This window comes from Saccostrea cucullata, unplaced genomic scaffold, assembly GCF_032062105.1.
Source record: "Saccostrea cucullata isolate Sc308-1 unplaced genomic scaffold, CSIRO_AGI_Scuc_v1 ctg5039, whole genome shotgun sequence".
Classification (NCBI taxonomy): domain Eukaryota; kingdom Metazoa; phylum Mollusca; class Bivalvia; order Ostreida; family Ostreidae; genus Saccostrea; species Saccostrea cuccullata.
This window is the reverse complement of record NW_026941588.1, coordinates 14,745-33,719: the sequence shown is the minus strand read 5'-3', so window position 1 is coordinate 33,719 and position 18,975 is coordinate 14,745. Positions and strand designations below refer to the sequence as shown.

Below are 18,975 nucleotides of genomic sequence, written 5' to 3'. Positions count from 1 at the left end.
ATAGAATATGAGTCATTAAAAGTTTAAATGAAATTATTTCTTTCTGTTCCTTGAAAAGACAATTTTCAACCTCATAATTATTCCCCAATTGCATTAATTTACATTTTTCATAAAATTCACAGGACTTATATCAAATGTTTGAGTACTGCTGAACATGCTGAATGCTGCTTGTATTTCATCATAAGTGTACGCAGGAATAAACCATTAGCTTTTTCAAATTTAGGCTAATGAATAGCTATAAACAGTGCATTTTTAAATTCAAAGTTAAGGGTCTTTTCTGATCACAATTTGTCCAATGTCTGTTATTGTCGTCGTTGTCACATTTTCAACTTCTTCTCAAGAACCACTGGGCCAATTTCAACCAAACTTGCCACAAAGCATCCTTGGGAGAAGGGGATTCAAGTTTGATCAAATGAAGGGGCACACCCTAATTTAAGGGGAGATAATTGGTAATGATTGAAAAATTTGTAGTATCTTTTAAAAATCTTCTTCTCAAGAACCACTGTGCCAGCAAACATGAAACTTATATGGAAGCATCCTCAGGTAGTGTAGATTCATTTTTGTTCAAATCATGACCCCAGGGGGTAGGACAGGGGCCAAAATGGCCACCCAAAGTTTAACATAGAAATATAAAGGGGAATTCTTTAAAAATCTTCTTCTGAAGAATAACAAGGCTATAATATTGATCATATTTATATGGAAGCATCCTCAGGTAAAGTAGATTCAAGTTTGTTAAAATCATGACCCCCGGGGTTAGGGCGGGGCCACAATGGCCAATCAAAATTTTACATCTAGACATATATAATAGGAAAATTCTTTAAAAATCATCTTATCAAGCATAGCAAAGCCATGATTGGTCATGGGACTACTTTTGGATATAAACTATTCAATATTTATCCATTTTCTACTTTTTCCCAGCCACAGTGCTCAGGTGAGCGATGTGGTCCGTGGGCCTCTTGTTTCTAGATCTGTGAGGGTTCCTATATTACATTTAGCCTCAACTTGTCCTTATGATCATGATGATATACGTAGGAACAAAGAATTTAACAGTGATTATATTGATTTTATTTTGTAAGAACATGCAGTATAAAAACATGTACCGTAACGGTGAAAAGTTAATTATTCAATCCTTTTTATATCAACTGGTCAGTTAGGGATAGTTTCTGTTGCTGACTGTAACAACAGCCACCAGGGAGTACTTCAATATAACCATTATGAAAACAACTCATTATCACCTGTGGGGACTAATTAGTGGCTTCAATAAAAGCGAAATTTGCCGGGGTCTCCTCCCCTTAAATCTGCATCATTAACGACTAAAAGTGAGAGGAACAGAAGGAAATAGAAGAAAAATCAGATAACACATGCTTTTGATTTTGTCCCTTCTAAGTTTACAGATAATCTTCCAAATAAATCTAAGAAATGTTAAGTAGTCTCAAGTGTATTTTGTCTCAAGATTTGTACATGTACAAATTACTATTACAAGTATGTGCGTTTTACCATTGACAAAGTGTACATAATTGTACAAAATGATAAAGGTAATACTACTAAAGTCAAATAAGTCTGTGTCAGGTCACCTTGATGGGCCAGGTCTCTAGTCATTATTTCACCATGTTAACCTGATAAGGGGTTATTTATTGGATATTGTTTACTATTCATGGAAAGAAAAATTATCTAATTCCAAACCATGATTTGAAGAGGAAAGTTTGATAGGTACCTAAATGAAATATTCTCAAAATAATTTCAAACTTCGCTTGTTCTTCAGTGTTGGAGGTAATAATGTTATATAGTTTTCTGTTTATAATTTTTTATGTTGTTTCTCTAGTGTGCCCGTAATGGAGACACGCGCAGTATGGAGATTCTGCTAAAGTCGATCACAGGAAACGTGAAGAAGAAAATCAACATGCGCGACGAAGAAGGCGTGACCGCCATGCATTACGCCGCTCGCTACAACCATCAAGAAATCGTCAAACTCCTACACAACTTTGGGGCAGGTGAGCTTTACATTCTCTAGCAACCAGTATGAAATAGTCCAACTTCTAACACAACTTTGGGGCAGGTAAATGGACCAGGTTTTCTATTACAGTAGTATACTTAAGACAAGATTATGAAGTACCGTATATCAGTTTTTTTCCGCGTCATGTTTTTTCCGCGAATCAGAACCTAAATCAGTATATCTAATTTACGCGAATCAAATTTTCACTATTTCAAAGTCCCAGTGATTTTATTATTAACAATTATTTAAGCCTATGAAGGAATTGGATGTAAAATGTAAAGTCATTAAGTTTGAGTTACTTCATACAGGTGAGAAATAGATCGATCGACGTTCACCTCGTCAATTTCGGAAGACCCGCTCAGCAGATTTACACACCCTGTGTTGCATACTAACTCTCAAATCCACGGATATTTTTTTTTTAAGATTTAAACAATAATAGTTCATGTACTGTTCCAAACTGACTAGCAGCTCAGGTTTAATTAGTTTTGATAGCTTCTCGCAAGGAATGTGACCCATATAATTAACTAGCTTGTCAATTACTAAACAAACAATAAGGGCTTCTACCTATTACCGGTATTTTGCGCTTGTCCTCTGGTCCCGCTATTTCTACTCTCTACGATATAAGCATTAAGAAATAACTCTACTACAGGAAGAAAACTTTGTATTAAATTTACGCTGTTTTATTTTCCGCGATTCAGAACTCGTTGCGAACAAAGCGGAAATTGGATTCACGCGGAAAAATCCTGATATACGGTATATGGCTTTCTATAAAAAAAATTTAAAAGATACCCTCTTCAGGACTATCTTGAAAAAAATTTCTGATTAATATTAAAGATGCATCGCTTCATTGATTATTCACTAGCAGGTTAGTTAGAAATGCTCCATTAGCTAAAGTCTTATGAGAAAATAATTTTTTGTATTTCGGCTTGTTACAGATATAAACTCGCTGGATGAGGAGGCGCTGACTCCATTACACTATGCGGCTCGTTACAAGAGAGAGAAACAGAGGAGAGGATCCGAGCTAGTCCTGGAGGATCGAGAGGTGGGGATCTAACATTTTTGTTACCTTATTACATCCAGCTATAGGTTAGATAAACATCATAAATGGAATGAAGATTAAATATCAGATATAAAGAACTCAAGAGGAAATCATGGTTATTTGAAAACATAATTTGAATCCAGCTGAAGGCTAAGTACTGTGTTAATTCTGATACAACTAATACAGAAGAAAAATATGAGCACTGGTTCAAATAACTTTCTTATAATCTAAACTTAGTCTATGGGAAAAAATGAAGATATAGCTAGCACATTCCAGGTAAAATATTAAAATAGCTAGAATACACATGGACCTAGTAAGTATTTTAGGTAAATTTAGGATAAATGCAGTTAAAAACAGGAGTTAAATTGTGTTTTAGGAGGAGCTAGGGGAGGTAACCCTATTGGAGGTATGGCCTCAGACATCAATAGTATATGCTATGTTTATTTTCATTGTGGTATATTTTGAGGGACAATATGTTCTATGCTCTTTTATCAGGACAGCATGTGTTCCAGTTTATCATTTTGGGATTTATCTTCATGTACAGGTCTCTGGAGAGCATGCATAATTGTAATTTATCGTAAACTCTTGCTCTATATATGGCTAATTTTTATTTTCTTTTGAATTCTTGAGAGCTACTTAACTGCATGAATATTTCTACATCTTGTACTTCAGAGATAAGACTTTTTCATACAGAATTTTGGGTATAAATCTCTAACTTCTTGCCTTTCCTTTTCCTCTTGCCCGTCTCATCGTTAACTTGTGAAACATTTTCTAGGGAAAGAAATCCAAGACAAAGTCAGCTGGAAAGCGTCGACCACCCTCGGCCATTTCGAGTCTAATCGTTAGTTACCCTGTGGATTTCACTGTTAGTTATCACGTGGAATTCACCAGCGTTATCAAATTTAATCATTCACTGTTAGTTTGGAATTCACCGTTTTCCAGTGTGGTTCCTATTCTTCCTGAATAAAATTACACTAATGTCTTTAATAAGACAGGTATACATCCAAACTAGGGTGTACTCGATTACAATCAAATGTGTTGCACTGTGATTACATTACACTTCTACATTACAGTTAACATGATACTTAGGTTTTTGTTACATTAATGACTTTGATGTTCCAATGTTACACATAATTTTTCAAACATAAAGTGACTTTGACACTTGCAGTGGTTTATACAAAGCCTCACGTCATGTTGTGAATTAACAAAATCAATTGAATTTCTGTCCATTGAAGGTGGCAGTAAACAAAGAAATAATTTTAAGCGAGTAAATTTGGAAAAAAAAATATTTTCTGAAGAATTGATAAGGCAGCTAGGACAACGAATGAAAACCCTCTTTACTTTTTGGATGATATCAGGTTTAAGTAATGACACTTGTAGTGAACTATAAAAAAAAATATATTTTTCTCTTCAAGCAATTGCAGCTATATTTTATGCATGTAGCATGGGTTTATTATGCAAATGCAGGCTTACTTTTATTCAAGAAGATGAAGAAAAAATGTTCATTTAAAATTTAAGAACACTCTTAGAATCTTACGTATGTTGCTTATGAATATGGAATTGATACAATACCAGGTTAAGTTAAATCTGTTGATTCTCTTTTTATTATAATAATTGTATATGCAATAGCCAGTAACGTAATCATGCTTAGGCACTGATAAAATTTAACACTGACAGAGATAATTTGATTGGTTCCTTCAGACGAATGCGATGCCTACCAGCCAATCAGAAGGGGACTTTGGTAAACAGGATGTTGTTGTCATATACCTGATAAAGAACGGAGCAGACATGAACCGAGGAGATAAGTATGGATTAACTCCCCTACATTACGCGGCCATGAGAGGAAATGAACTCGCCACAAAGGAACTACTGCAGTTTAATGGCATCAACATTGAGGTAAGGGCATATATAAGACCAGGAATTATGATTTAGTGAGGAAAGAATTTCGGTGATAACTCATCCCCAGGGACAAGTTTGAATTTCAAATCATAACCACTTGTACCCATGATGATTTTGTTCATCCCATTTATTAGACAAATAATTTTAATGAAACAGATCAAAGTACCTTTCAAATTTCTTAACAACATTAATACAATTTACAATGCAACAAATGAATAAACATATAATTAAAAGTACTATATGATATGATAATTAATTAAAATAGGCTGAAGACAAGCAGGGGATGACAGCGTTACATATGGCCGCCACTCATAACCACGTGGAGATAGCCAGGATGTTGATTAATGCGGGGGCCCAGCTGAGGTGTAAAGATAATGAGGACCTGACCCCCCTCCACTGCGCGGCATCTGAGGGTAACATCGAGATTGTACAGCTGCTGTTCCAGGCTGGAGCCAAACAGGACGGCTGGGTCACCATCTCTAACGTAAGGAAGTCATGGCTCTTTGTTTTTATGTGTTTAACACTTCAGCAAACTCTTTGTAGTCTCTTTCTTATTTTTGTCATTTGAATACATAGCAGCATATTTGATTTATGACTTTGGCAATCTAGAGTAGAGGAAAAAATCTTTATGCAGTTTTTTGGCAACAAATATTCACTATTTTATTATTCATGAAAAAAGTCGTGAAAGTACTTGTATGTCTTTGTTCAAAGAGTAGAAAGTTCAATATGTGTAAATATGATATCAAAATCGCAAGAAATACTTAACTTAGTTGTTTAAAGTAATTTCTTGCTTATACCTTGTATAATGATATCCTGATTGTGTCTCCAGATGGTGACAGACAGAGACTGCGATCAGAACACCTGTTTACATCTGGCGGTAGAGAACGGACATTATGACGTGGTCAAACTCTGTCTGGAGAAGCGGTCAGACGTCAACACCCCGAGTAGTAACTACATGTACCCCTTACATCTGGCAGCCAAGGCAGGGGATATAAGGTATTGTTTACCCCATAGTCATAAGTGATTAAGTGAACCCTTCCATCTAGCAGCTAAAAACAGAATATTAGGTAAAACTTGCACATGTGAGTTTTTTTTTGCCTTGTAAATTTTTTTATGACACTTGAATGAAAAAGAATTAACTTAAAAGATTTCATCTACAATCTTTGTTACTGCACAGGTGTGTGAAGTTGCTGGTCCGTAACCATGCCAGAATAGACGCTCTGAACGACGAGATGGCCACGCCCCTTCACATCGCCGCAGGCTTCAACCACAAAGACGTAGTAGAGTTCCTCATTGAAATGTAGGTCAACCTACGAAGGCTTAAACATCATCTCCCTGTAAATTTAAATGAGAAAATAAAAAAAAATTACCTCATTTTAAAATAAGAATATCTTTCAAAGGAGTATTAATGCATTGAAGAGGATTTCATTATTTTGTTCAAATGTTTTTGCTTATCAATTGTTTTACTAGTATAATGGAATATCAGTTAAATATCAAAGTGTAGTTTTCAGATGATTTTCATTATTTAAATATGTTTAATGCTGAGATGATTTAGTTAATTTATTTTAAAGTTAATAAGAGTATCAATACTTTCAGTACTATGATTTTACAATGTAAACAGAACAATGAAAGATAAGTATGACACATTGTCTTGTACAGGAAAGCTCCTATGGAGAAGCGAGACAGAGATAATTACACGCCGCTCCTGATGGCGGCGTACTCTGGTCACGCTGAGTCGCTGGACGCGCTGCTGAAGAAAGGCGCCGATTACGAGGCGGTGGATAAAAACGACAAAACCGCAGTGTATCTCGCTGCGGAGGAAGACAAACTGGAGGCACTCAAGGTGAAGGATTTCTTCTATGTGTTAAGCAGGGTGTGCTGTATTTTAAAGTGCTAAAAGGAGTACTGTAGATCACTATTTTCGCAAGATAATCATTTTCTCTTAATAAGCGAAACAAAATTTTCCCCTAATTGTGGTTATTGCTCTATATAATCCCAAGGAATACTATATTTGAGAATATTTTGCAAGCACACTGTCTCGTGTAAGTATGCAAAAATGAATTTCTCTCTTAGAGACTAATAAAAAGATATTTATAGTATTAATTTTGAAGAAAGTTAATGCCTCTTTAATCGGTAGAATTTTAATTTTTTTTTTGAACAAAAAAAGAAAAGAGAAAGTGAATGAAAAATGGATGCAATTTCAATCATCAGTCACATGTACAGCTCCCTGCAACTCCTTTCAAGTTAGGTCTGATCCCTGAAATTTTATGATGAAAGAGTGAATCCACAGTGGATCAGGCATACTCCCTTCAAGTCATGATTATACAATCACCAATTAATTAGACCCTTTTACTTGTCTTCTCTGTCATATCTGTGGTTTTCTGTTTCCAGACCATGTTGGCCTACCCTGACGTCAGGAGATTGGTGGATGTTGGAGATCGCTATGACAACCACCCTCTACACATCGCAGCTCAGGAAGGATACCTTGGTATTGTTAGGGTAGGTTTTATAAAGTACACTCTTCTTTTCATGATACCAAAAATGTCATGAAACATATTCATTTGACATATCAGATCCAGACCAAAAATCACAACATTGAACAATTAAACCGATGTAAAGAAACTTACAGGATATAGATACTAGACAGGCTAGTTGTTGTTGGCCAGATGTCTTATTACATTCAGGAAGTTTTGATGACCCTGTATACTAGAACGAATGGGGCATATTGTATATCGAAGTATAGCTAATTTATTGTTACCATGATTACAGTGTCTGATTGAGAACGGGGCTGACCTGGATTGTAAGAACGAAGAAGAGCAGACTCCACTGCATCTGGCGGCTAAAAACGGAAGAACTAAGTAAGTGGCTCCGAGATGAGATTAATTTTTGTCTATTGTTTTATTCAATCTTTACAAAGATTTCATCAAAATGTTTGAATTTTAAGAAAAAAACTTGCATTGGATGATATGGATTCCAGATTTGTTAAGAAATAAGTTACACAATGTTCTTAAATCTGAAGGACTTTCTAGTTTTAACTCTCTTGTTTTGCAGTGTTGTGCGAGAGATGGTGCTTCGTGATCACTCATCCGTGAATGATGAAGATGAGGACTCTAACACGGCTTTACATCTGGCCACACTTCACGGTCACACCAAAGTCGCCATGATCCTCATCAAAAACGGAGCAGACGTCGCCGCAAGGTTAGTCTTAGAAATTGATTTCATATATTTTCAACACTTGTTCAATGAGAGTGAAGGATGTGAACAATAAAAATTCGATCTGCTTGATACTCTTGAAAATATTCTTAAAGTCATGACAGCATGTCTGAAATCTGCAGTGTTGCAAATATACCAGATTCAGTGCAACACACAGATGGAGACTACATTCTTGGTGCAGAAGATTTCATTTAAGAGTACAGTTTTTTATTAATGTCTGTTTTCTGATGCATCTTAGTTTATTTTAATTACTTAATTGATTCTAAATTGATTCTGTAACTTTTATCTTTAAATTTATAAAATTTTAGAAACTCTGTGTTATGGACCCCCCTTGATTGTGCGGCTGCTAAGGGTTGGTTAAAAACGGTCAAGTGTTTACTGGACGCTGACGCACAGGTGGACCCTATGGATAAAACGAAGGTCAGTTCTCCATGTTTATCAGACCAAGTTCTTTATTCTGTTTATCGTTTATCATTTCTTCACACCTCCACTTGATAGTGACAATTCGACTAGTGATGTAGTTAAAACATTCATTAATTGTTTAATTTTTATGCAAACATTATCTATTAAGATAAAGTTTGACAATAAATAAATAAAAAAAAAAATGTTACTAATTGCTGAAGTGTTTGATGAATACATGTAAATGTATTTATAATTTTGTAGACCACCCCCCTTCATTTGGCCTCTCGTTATGGACACGCTGATGTCGTCAAGTGTTTACTGGAACACAATGCTAACGTATCACAACGAGACACGGACGGAAACAACTGTCTGGATCTGGCTATTGACAACAATAAACCGTAAGTGACATAAAAAACTGTGAGACAGGAATAACAAAGTTTAGGTTGAGAATATTTTTTAAAAACGAGACAAAAACCCCTTAGTTATTTACAACAAAAAAGGTAATGTAAGTTATGAAGAATAACTGACCATAAGCAACCACTTTAATTCAATAAACTATTAATCATGGAGATCGAGACATCCACTCTGCTGTATTTGTAGTAATGACTATCTTCTCAAATATATTTTTGTTTTTCTAGTGATGTTGCGTCGGTCATCATAAACAGTGACAAGTGGGAGGAAGCCATGAGGAATGAGACCCCAGACATAGCCACAGGCCTACGTACCACACCCATGAGGAAACTCATCAAGAAAATGCCAGGTCAAGATCAGTATCTATACTGAATTAATGAATGAAAATATTTACTTATTCAAGAAATTACATAATTTTTAGATTATTGGTGAATAGTTTTTCGATATGTGTGCAAAAAATATAAGGTATTCATTTTTCTTTATTTAAGGAATGAATTTAATAGCTACCCATTTTATAGGGTATAAACTGGGTTGGGGCAGTTTATGCTTTATTAACCGTGAAGCGGTTTAAAAAAAAGCGTAAACTGTTCCAACCCAGTTTATGCCGTAAAAATGGGTAGCTATTAAATTCATTACTTATAATTTAATTTCCATTCATTTGATGTAAGTAAAAAAGATGATTGTTTTAACAAGATGACTTCAATTTGTACAAAATTTGAATGTAACGTCAGGCGGATTGATACGTTTCTGACGTAAGTCATTGTGACGTAGGCAACCTATTTTATACGATATGAAGTAAATTTTATATCCAATCAAATACAGCATTACAACTAGAATTAAATTATATAATTAAGACAGACCCAAACTAGAGAGTAGATAATTGTATTTACAGAAATAGCAGAGGAGGCTTTTCTTCGCTGTATGACGACAAACAATAGGAACCCAGAGCACCCCGACTACAAGTGTACGTTTAACTACGAGTTCCTGGACGATACGTACTCCAACTGGACAGAGGGAGGGACCAGCGAGGGGTCGGGGTCAGGTCAGTGTTTGATAGAGGGAGTGGGGAAAGGGACATTTGGAGGTTTGGGATCAGTGAGTGTATGGAGAGGGGAAGTAAGAGAAAGGGGTCAGGTGTGTGTATGATAGATAGGGGGGATAAAGGGATAAATGAGAGATGTGAGTGGATGAGAGAGAAGGGGATAGGAGTAGTGGGAGAGAGGGACAGATGGGGGTTTAGATCAGTGGATATATGAAAGGGGAAGTATGAGAGATTGGTAATTGAAGGATTTGGATTAGGTGGGGGTATGAAAGAGGGGGACAAATGAGTGGTCTGTAGCAAGTACAGTACCTGGCCATAATACAGTACGCAAAATGGCGGCCGTAAAAAATAAAAAAAAATAAACATGCATTTTCTTTCTCTATATCTCGGTAAATTGAAAGTAACAAGTTTTGACAGTTATGTGCATCCATACATAATCGTCATATCTGACGTCACGTAAAATGGGGGTTCCGTTCATCTATTCTTAGAATAGATTAGTACGTCATACAAAATGGCTACGAGAGGAAAAGACCTGTCGACAGATAAAAAGCAGACGATCGTTTCTATGTTTAATAGTGGGTTAAGTAGCCGAAAAATTGCAGAACTTATAGGAATTAGTCCAAATACTGTGCAGAAGGTGTTGAAAAGAAATCAAGAAAGGGGTTCAGTGGAGAACAGAGGAAGATCGGGCAGGAGAAGATTGGTGAGTGAATGGGGGGATCGTGTGTTCTAAAGAAAGATTGGTCAAGAAAAATCGGCGACAGACTTTGTCTGATTTAACCAGCAGTTTAAACGAATCTTTACCCCAGCAAGTTTCTAGCAGGACAGTTCGACGAAGGTTAAAGGAACAGTGTTACCAGCGATGCTGTGTTTCTAAGAAAATAACGATTTCTAAAAATAATCGCCAAGCCCGAATTTCCTGGTGCCGGACTAAATTGGCCTGGACAGTTGAACAAAACTGGTCACAAGTTATTTTCAGTGATGAAATGAAAGTTGTGTTAGGCAAGGACAGGAAAGTACATGTCTGGAGGAAACCCGGTGAACGACTTCAGCCAGCTTGTCTCGGTATGTGCAGTAATCACTCCCCCCACTCGGGTATATCAGCCATGTTTTGGGGCTGTTTGTCTTACCATGGTGTCGGAACTTTAACAGAAGTTGAGGGAAATATTAATTCTGAGAAGTATATCTCTGTTTTGGATGACAATTTGTGGCCTCTTGTTGCTAAAGAATTTAGCGAAAGTCCGTGGATATTACAAGAAGATAACTGCCCCGTTCACCAATCTCGACAGACCGTCGCTTGGAAAGAAGAAAATAATGTTCCTACCCTTACTTGGCCAAGTCAATCTCCCGATATTAACATTATAGAAAATATATGGAGAACAATCAAAGTTCGACTAGAACACCGGTTACAGGACATTAAAAATCGGCAGGACTTAATTCGAGTCGCAAAAGAAATTTGGGTGTCGATCGATTCCGAGGCTATAAAAAAATTATACAAGTCTATCCCAAAGAGACTTAAGGCTGTCATAAAGGCAAAGGGATATATTACGAAATATTAATAAGGTAAGACATATTCCACTTCATTCTTAGTGAAAAAATGACGAACGAAATCTCAGGTGTCAAAACATTTTATTGAAACGGCCGCCATTTTGCGTACTGTATTATGGCCAGGTACTGTAGGTATATTAGAGAGGGAATAGGATTGTGTGGGGGAGAGAAACTTGTGAGGGGTCAGGATAGGGGGTGTTTGTGAGAGGAGAAAATATTTTTAGAAATGATGTCAAATTTTTCTTGTTTTGTAAAGCAAAAGGAAAGTTGTATTCATTTAATAATAAAGTAGGCTGATGGTTCTCTGATTTTTAAGTGGATATAAAAAGGAACCTTGGTTAGTTAGACAAGTTATAGCATGATGCTAAGTCATTAGTAGCCATTTAATTTTTTGCCTAGTTTTGCTATGGATGTCTTATGCTTTTTGCATGCCTGCAGAGCGGGGAAGGATGACTGGTGAGATTTCTGTAGCAGTTTATTGAATGAAAAAACAATGTTAGATTTGGTAGTCTGTGTTTCAAAATTTAAGTTTTAGTGTACTTGTATCTATTGTTTTAAATTTCAGTTTACGTCACACTGTATTATTTCTTTTAAGGTTAAAGGCAACAGGTGCTACTTTTATTTTCTGTACCTACATTTATTTTCCATATCTGATATTTGTAATTGGATAATTAATACTTCTGAATTAAGAAATAAGACAAAAAAGGAAATTGAGAAACTTTATCCTTGATATCAGTTTGTCTCTTTTTAACATTAGACAGGTCGGAGAGAATACTCGAAATCGGGTATTATCCGTGAAATCGCGTATAATACTCGATATTAGGGTATCGTTGAATCCGCGAAATCGGGAATAGGAGGTGTAATCACCTAATAAATCTTATACAATGGGATGGCGCATCTTGCCGAGTTAACTTTCATCTGGATACACATGTTTTCTAAAGGTATCACTAGCCAAGTAAGAATTTGGGCTTCAAGATTAATGCGCTCAGGACAACAAATTCCCGTGGACCTCAGTACATTTCATGATCTGCACACAAAAAGGCGTTCGATTTGCTTTATATTTTTCCTTAGGTTGAAAGTTTATGCATCTTCCTAAGGTTCATTCCCAACACAACAGAATTGTAAAGTATCAGAATTCGGGAATTTATAATAATTCCACATCAACACGACAAACATGAACAATTTGTAAATAAATAAAATTATACGGAAACACATTTCACACACCAGATATGATGCCATGTGTAAACAAGGGATTGTTTATCGTATCTAATTATGCGTCATTAATTACTTTCACATTCATCTTGTGCATAAAATCAAATTTATTTATGAATGTATAAATAATGTAATGATAAAAATGTCTAAAATTTTGGCTAAAAGAACCCTCTTTCTCTTTTTTTGAAAATCTTTTCTTTTTTATTTATCATTCAAACATATTTGCAGAATATGTCTTCAACATTTTAGCAGAGACAGTGAAAGTTTCAGGAATACAGCGTATGAGAGAACATAACTGTTGATCGTTTAATTTCGCTGAGTCATCAATATTTTACCATTTCTTGGCGACTTCAAAAAGGGGGGGGGAGGCTAAAGGCTTCTTGACCACCTCTGACAAAACAACCTCAACTGTGTTCTACATGTGTCCAAGAGACATCTCTTAAAATAACTAAAAGAAAACTGTGACATATTGTCTAGAACCAATCAGATAGTGCGTTGTATTAGCATATTATAATGAGGTATAAGATAGCGATATAAAAAAAAATATAGAAGGTAAAGAGGTAAAATTTACCCTGTCTATCAAATAGTATAATAAAGAAAGGAAGTGGCTACGATTTTTATGAAATTTTAATGTCCGATGAGGAATTATATTCCCAAAAAGTAAGACAAGAGTTTTCAAGGCAATTGAACATTCCATTATTTCAGTTTGTTCATTAACATGTTCATAAACAATGTATTTTAACTTCATGAAAAGATGTACACATTTGATTTTTATTTATACCCCCCCCCCCCAAAAAAAAAAAAACACAAGAAAATCCTGTTCATATGGCTTCTCGCTCTCAATTTTCACACAAATGCATAAAATAAAGGTAAAATAGTATATCTTGTATCGATTAAAATGCAACCAAAAAATTTACGGTGTCTTTGAATAAAAATTTCATGCTAAATTGACATAAAAAAGATACTCACCTTCAATTAGCTATTTTCAAACTGTTTTCCCGTGGGTATTTATTTCATCTTATATTATTTTCTTCTTTATAAAAACGTTGGTATTCTATTATTGCAGAGATATACAATTATGACTCGCTTATACTGTACTCTCTAACTGTAAGGAATAATTTATATTTCACGAAAAAGGGACGCCATACATTTTTCAGTAAAAATACATAACACTTCGTTAGTCGTTTAATTTCTTTAAAGTTTCACATTTTGTGAATATTGCACAAATTAGAAAATTAAGTATATGGAATACTTTAATGGGAAATAAAGACAAGCGAGTGTAGTTATTTGTTTTTAGAAATTATATTGAAAAATAATAACGCCATTGCGTCCTCTTTGGTACCCCAGCTGTGTTTGTCGTGTGATTTTAAACTTATTTGACAACCTTATGAATTAGGTTTAATAAAAATAAATCCACAAGATACTGATGTACAAGTAACTGTTACTGGCATAATGCGCCGTTGCTTAATTCTTTTGTTTTTATAGAAAGTTGCACGGAATACCCGATTTCGCGGATTCAACGATACCCTAATATCGAGTATTATACGCGATTTCACGGATAATACCCGATTTCGAGTATTCTCTCCGACCTGTTAGAGAAGGCAATTTGTTAATATAAAAAGAAGAAATAAAAGACTTATTATCAGGAAAAATTCTAGGGCTTTGACCAAAAATAGCAAATTTGCAAATTTAATAGCCTGTAAGAAAAGATTTTTTAAAAGAAATTCTTTTAATTCATTCCTTTTGCTTATGAACATCTTTCTAAATGATTACTTTTAGGAGCGACATATTCAATAGAACTATTCATTTTATTTTTTTTGTAAAGTGTTTTGATGTTGTCTTTTCTTGTAGTCATTGTATAAAGTCTGAGCTGACCTAATTTTTTTCTAAGCATGATCACCATCTGATGTGAATGTTTTCAGAAGAAAAACTTTTGAAGTTAGAACAGGTTTTAGACAGTTTATTATGCTTTCTTCAGTGTACAAACAGTTATAGAAAATCTTAAAACTAACTGTAATATTTTCATTCAGGGAGTGTTTACAATGAGGACTTCACACTAAATGTGTCGGCCCGACCATACACATCCGACTCCAGCGAATTAAAGAACAACCATCCTCTCATCATAATGGTAGGTCAATATTACTGGCAACTCAAAGGGATATTATTGATTGATTCATAAAAGCATGATGAATTCATACCTGTCAACTCTCCCGAATTTATCGGGAGTCTACCGATTTTTAGCCATCCCTACCGACTGTCTACCGATTTCTTTTTAAACTGCCGTTTCTACCGATTTTGAAAAATTCCGGATTTTTTACCTAATTGGGTTCGTAAAATACCGACTAGTCAACACAAAAATGGGGGACATACTAAAACAAGTCCCACGGGGAAAATAAGTCCCACATGAGTCCCACAGAAAAATAATGAGTCCCACCAGTAAATATGATATTTTATTAATTTTTAACAACATATCTTTATAGGTTATCATTGTTTAGATATATTTTGAATAAAATTTTGTCACAAAAAATGTTTTAGAAGCCGGTTACAACGATTAGTTACAAAAACAAAGAACGATAACTCCTATATCCTCATATAACTCTATAGTGTTTCCTAATCCCAACAATAATGATAACATTTTAGTAGTTTTTGAAAACAAAAATTAAAAGATATAATAATTTTATTATTGAATTAATTCTATTTTAAAAATGCAAGAAGTTCTAAGATGTTTTCTAATGATCGTGTATAAACAAAGAGCAATAACTCTTACATCTGCCTCAAGTATTGAAGTAACAAGCCATCCAAATTTTAATTCTAAAGATTTTATGAAACTTTAACAATGTTCCTTGGTTTTTATGCCTTCTGTAGCAGTTCTAATGACTAAAAAAACTACTACCAAAAACAGACATTTTCAATAATTTTTTATATAAATTTAACAATTTTACAACATCAAAACTTGGGAAATTCAATGATTTTTTTCAATGCTAGTCTTGTATTTATCAAGCATATGAGAAAGAGATTTTTAGTTAATATGTGCAATGTAAAATCTAAATCTATAATCTAAAGCCATTCTTTCTTTTGAAAATTATGACTATACAGTCCTAGGAAAATATATAGTCCTACAAGTATTGTTTTAAAGATAAAGATTTTTAGTGAACTAGTTTACTCATTCATAACATGGTATGAAATTGGAAGTGATTTATATCTGACAACAGTGATAAACTAGTATTTTAATGATATCTTAATTTTTTTTTAAATTACATTAAACGTTTATAATACTTTGTATTTTATAACAGTTAAGTGAAATGAGGAATCAAACTGCAAAAATCAGAATTCCAGTTGACTGAGTTGAGATAGCTGTGTTTTCAACCATTAAAGACACTTGCATTGTGAAAAACTTTCAGTTAATTAGAGAATTAGTACTCAGATGCATGGGCTTGTATTCAGGTATCCTGGAAATATATTTGATGAATATGATGAACTTGTGGAAAATAAACATGTTTATTATTAAGTTATAACGTGTTTTAATTCTGTTAAAGTCCTTCTGTCGAAGATGAAAAGCACGTCTTATAATTATAAGATAATTTTTTTATTTGTTTATGCAAATTACAATTCTTATAATGCACAATAAATAGTTACATCACTTCACTGACATTCAATAACGCAATTGCAGGATTTCAGAACCTAAGTTATGGACTATTAAAGTTTGGCTACTGAAGTCCATATATAAAATTCATTCATTAAAAAAAAATTCTTTGAGATCAAAATTAAATTCAACATCTAATTTCGTTGACTTTTTTTGGTGTACATATAATTCATGGTGTAAATCAAATCACTATAAAATTCCAAGTTTATTTTTAAAAATACTCTTTTTTGACAAGTTCCATATCCAGGAGTAAACTGGCTTTAACATTTGTTTAGTAATCTAAATTTTTATCTTTATTTAAATGATGAATAATAAACACATTTTTAAATAGAGAAAATGGACAGATAACAGTTACTTCTCTGCATGGTATTTGTTCTACAAATTAATACAAGTTAAATTGATGCAAAGCATCAAATCGGCCGCAAACAAAATTTAGCATTAACAAATTTCTTTTACAATTTTCAAAGTGTCCATGAAAGGAAAGCACGTCAAGATACTAGTATTCAAAGGTGAAATAGTTGATTCTTTTTTATTTTAGGCTGTCTTCAAAGCAAAATAAATAATTAGGGTGAGTTCACCATGCATCGGACACATACCTTGCTTCGGACAACTTTAGGCAATGAACTCTCTTTCAACTTAAGAGTTCTGTGTATTTATTTGTTTCTGTCTTAAAGATGAACATTTAATTTTTTTAATGATACTGATTGTTTTCATCATGTCGTTATAAAATTACCCCGAGAATGGCCTTGAAGTTACGTCATATTTTACATCATCAAAGGGGCATAATCCGAAATTTATGATATTGCAATTTTTAGAGTTATCGTTCTTTTAAATTCGACTTTCACGGAACGAGTCGGACTTAGATGAATTTTGTCAGAGATTAGTAATTTTACATATATTATAAAGAAATTTCACTTCAATGTTTGTTTAATTCTTATTAGAGCTGGTTTTTACTAGTATACTCATTTAACCGTACATCGGACACAAATTAACCATGCATCGGACACTTTCTGATGCAAAGTTAATCACTACCATTTTCATACAGAACCCAACTGACAGTTGGTTTTTGCTGAAATAGAAAATAAAAACTCTGAATTTACAGTCAAAATACAAGTTATCGATATATTACGTCTTGAATCTGATTCAATTCATTTCTACAAACCAGAGTATTTTAACGGATGAGAAAAAGGCGCGAATTACCGCATTACAAGCGTTTTAAAGCCTTTCAAAGGCAGAATAAGGCATATTGAATATTTCCATATTTGTGCAACGATCTCGTCAAATAAATTTAATTTGAGGGTTATTTCTTAGATAAATTATAAAAGTATATCTATATCAAGGATTTTAAAGCACTGTGATAAAGGTATGATATTTTTCGGTCGAAATACCGTCTGTCCGATGCATGGTTAATAATGCCCGATCCATGGTGAATTTTGAGTTTTTTAGAAAAAATCAATTTTTGGTGATATTTTCTCAATAAAAGGCTTATAATTGTGTCCCATATTTATATTTTAATTCATACTAAGTGTTAAACTCCATTTTTATAATTTTCCGTTGGTAGCGATATCACTAGAACTTGTTGAAGTACAAGGGTATCCGATGCATGGTGAATTCACCCTATTTGAAATTAAAAAAATAGACATTTCTTCCTTTTGCTTATAAATAGATTCATCTATGTAAAAAGGACAGCAATAAATGATAAGAATTTATTTTCATCAAAATAAAGATGTAGATGTTTCAAGATGAACCAGGTGCTGATACCCTGGATCTTGGTCACGTGATAATGCCCATGGCTGTGCTGCAAGGCGCAGTACAAAATGTAGAAAAATTTCTTTGTGTTATTTGCAGCCGTAGAGCATGTTCAAAACAATTTTTACTGGTTGAAATTTTTTTCAATTTTTATTCACCAATCCATGCACATTTACACGTCATTTTTATCCGGAAAATCATGACGATTTCCTTTCATATCTTATACACTACCAGGCTGGGGAGTATCTATTTGTTAACTCTTTTTACATAACCATAAATTATCAATTATCTGATGAGAAATGATAAAGAAATTGAAACATAGTAGCAACAATTAACACTATATTCAAAACAATTTTTGAAAATATTTTACTCATGGTTTTCTACTTGTTATCATTTGAGAAATATTTCCCTGACCTAATGAAAAATAACGTCTCATTTCCCCATGTGCACTTTCGAACACAATTACAAATAGATCGGCCGCTGCTGCGGCCGATAACAAAACTTCAATGGTTGTGCCTTTAATACTATTATTTGGAATCTTTTCATACAAGTCAAGAATTTACAATACAGTTTATGCTGACTTCGTCTATTCTAAATCAGAATTCTTTATTAATTTAATTTTCAAGGAATGTTTTTATTTATGAAATCAAATACAAACAATTTTTGATTAATGACCTTATTTGTCATACATAATAGTAGCTGAAATTTCAATAATTCTACATTTAATTTATTATTTTATTTGAATTCCAAATGGTGTAACCTAGCCCCAGCCTTGTTCAAAAGTTATTGTAATAGGTATACAAACAACAGGGAGATTGAAAGGT

At 33.9% G+C, this 18,975-nt stretch overlaps 1 protein-coding gene across 2 annotated transcripts in view; it reads left to right on the top strand.

Annotated features, from left to right (window-relative positions):
- The window catches only part of LOC134258118 (transient receptor potential cation channel subfamily A member 1 homolog), a 31,905-nt gene that overhangs the window by 1,301 nt on the left and 11,629 nt on the right, over positions 1 to 18,975 (top strand). The window contains exons 3-18 of one of the 2 annotated variants that reach the window (XM_062740672.1): positions 1,823 to 1,991; positions 2,929 to 3,035; positions 3,409 to 3,438; positions 4,734 to 4,928; positions 5,197 to 5,415; positions 5,761 to 5,927; positions 6,109 to 6,231; positions 6,591 to 6,774; positions 7,323 to 7,430; positions 7,701 to 7,789; positions 7,983 to 8,129; positions 8,453 to 8,564; positions 8,808 to 8,944; positions 9,185 to 9,306; positions 9,850 to 9,999; positions 14,790 to 14,887. In XM_062740672.1, the coding sequence (XP_062596656.1) occupies positions 1,823 to 1,991; positions 2,929 to 3,035; positions 3,409 to 3,438; positions 4,734 to 4,928; positions 5,197 to 5,415; positions 5,761 to 5,927; positions 6,109 to 6,231; positions 6,591 to 6,774; positions 7,323 to 7,430; positions 7,701 to 7,789; positions 7,983 to 8,129; positions 8,453 to 8,564; positions 8,808 to 8,944; positions 9,185 to 9,306; positions 9,850 to 9,999; positions 14,790 to 14,887 (2,157 nt within the window). The remainder of the gene's footprint in view (positions 1 to 1,822; positions 1,992 to 2,928; positions 3,036 to 3,408; positions 3,439 to 4,733; positions 4,929 to 5,196; positions 5,416 to 5,760; positions 5,928 to 6,108; positions 6,232 to 6,590; positions 6,775 to 7,322; positions 7,431 to 7,700; positions 7,790 to 7,982; positions 8,130 to 8,452; positions 8,565 to 8,807; positions 8,945 to 9,184; positions 9,307 to 9,849; positions 10,000 to 14,789; positions 14,888 to 18,975) is intronic. The other variant, XM_062740673.1, reaches the window with a different exon arrangement.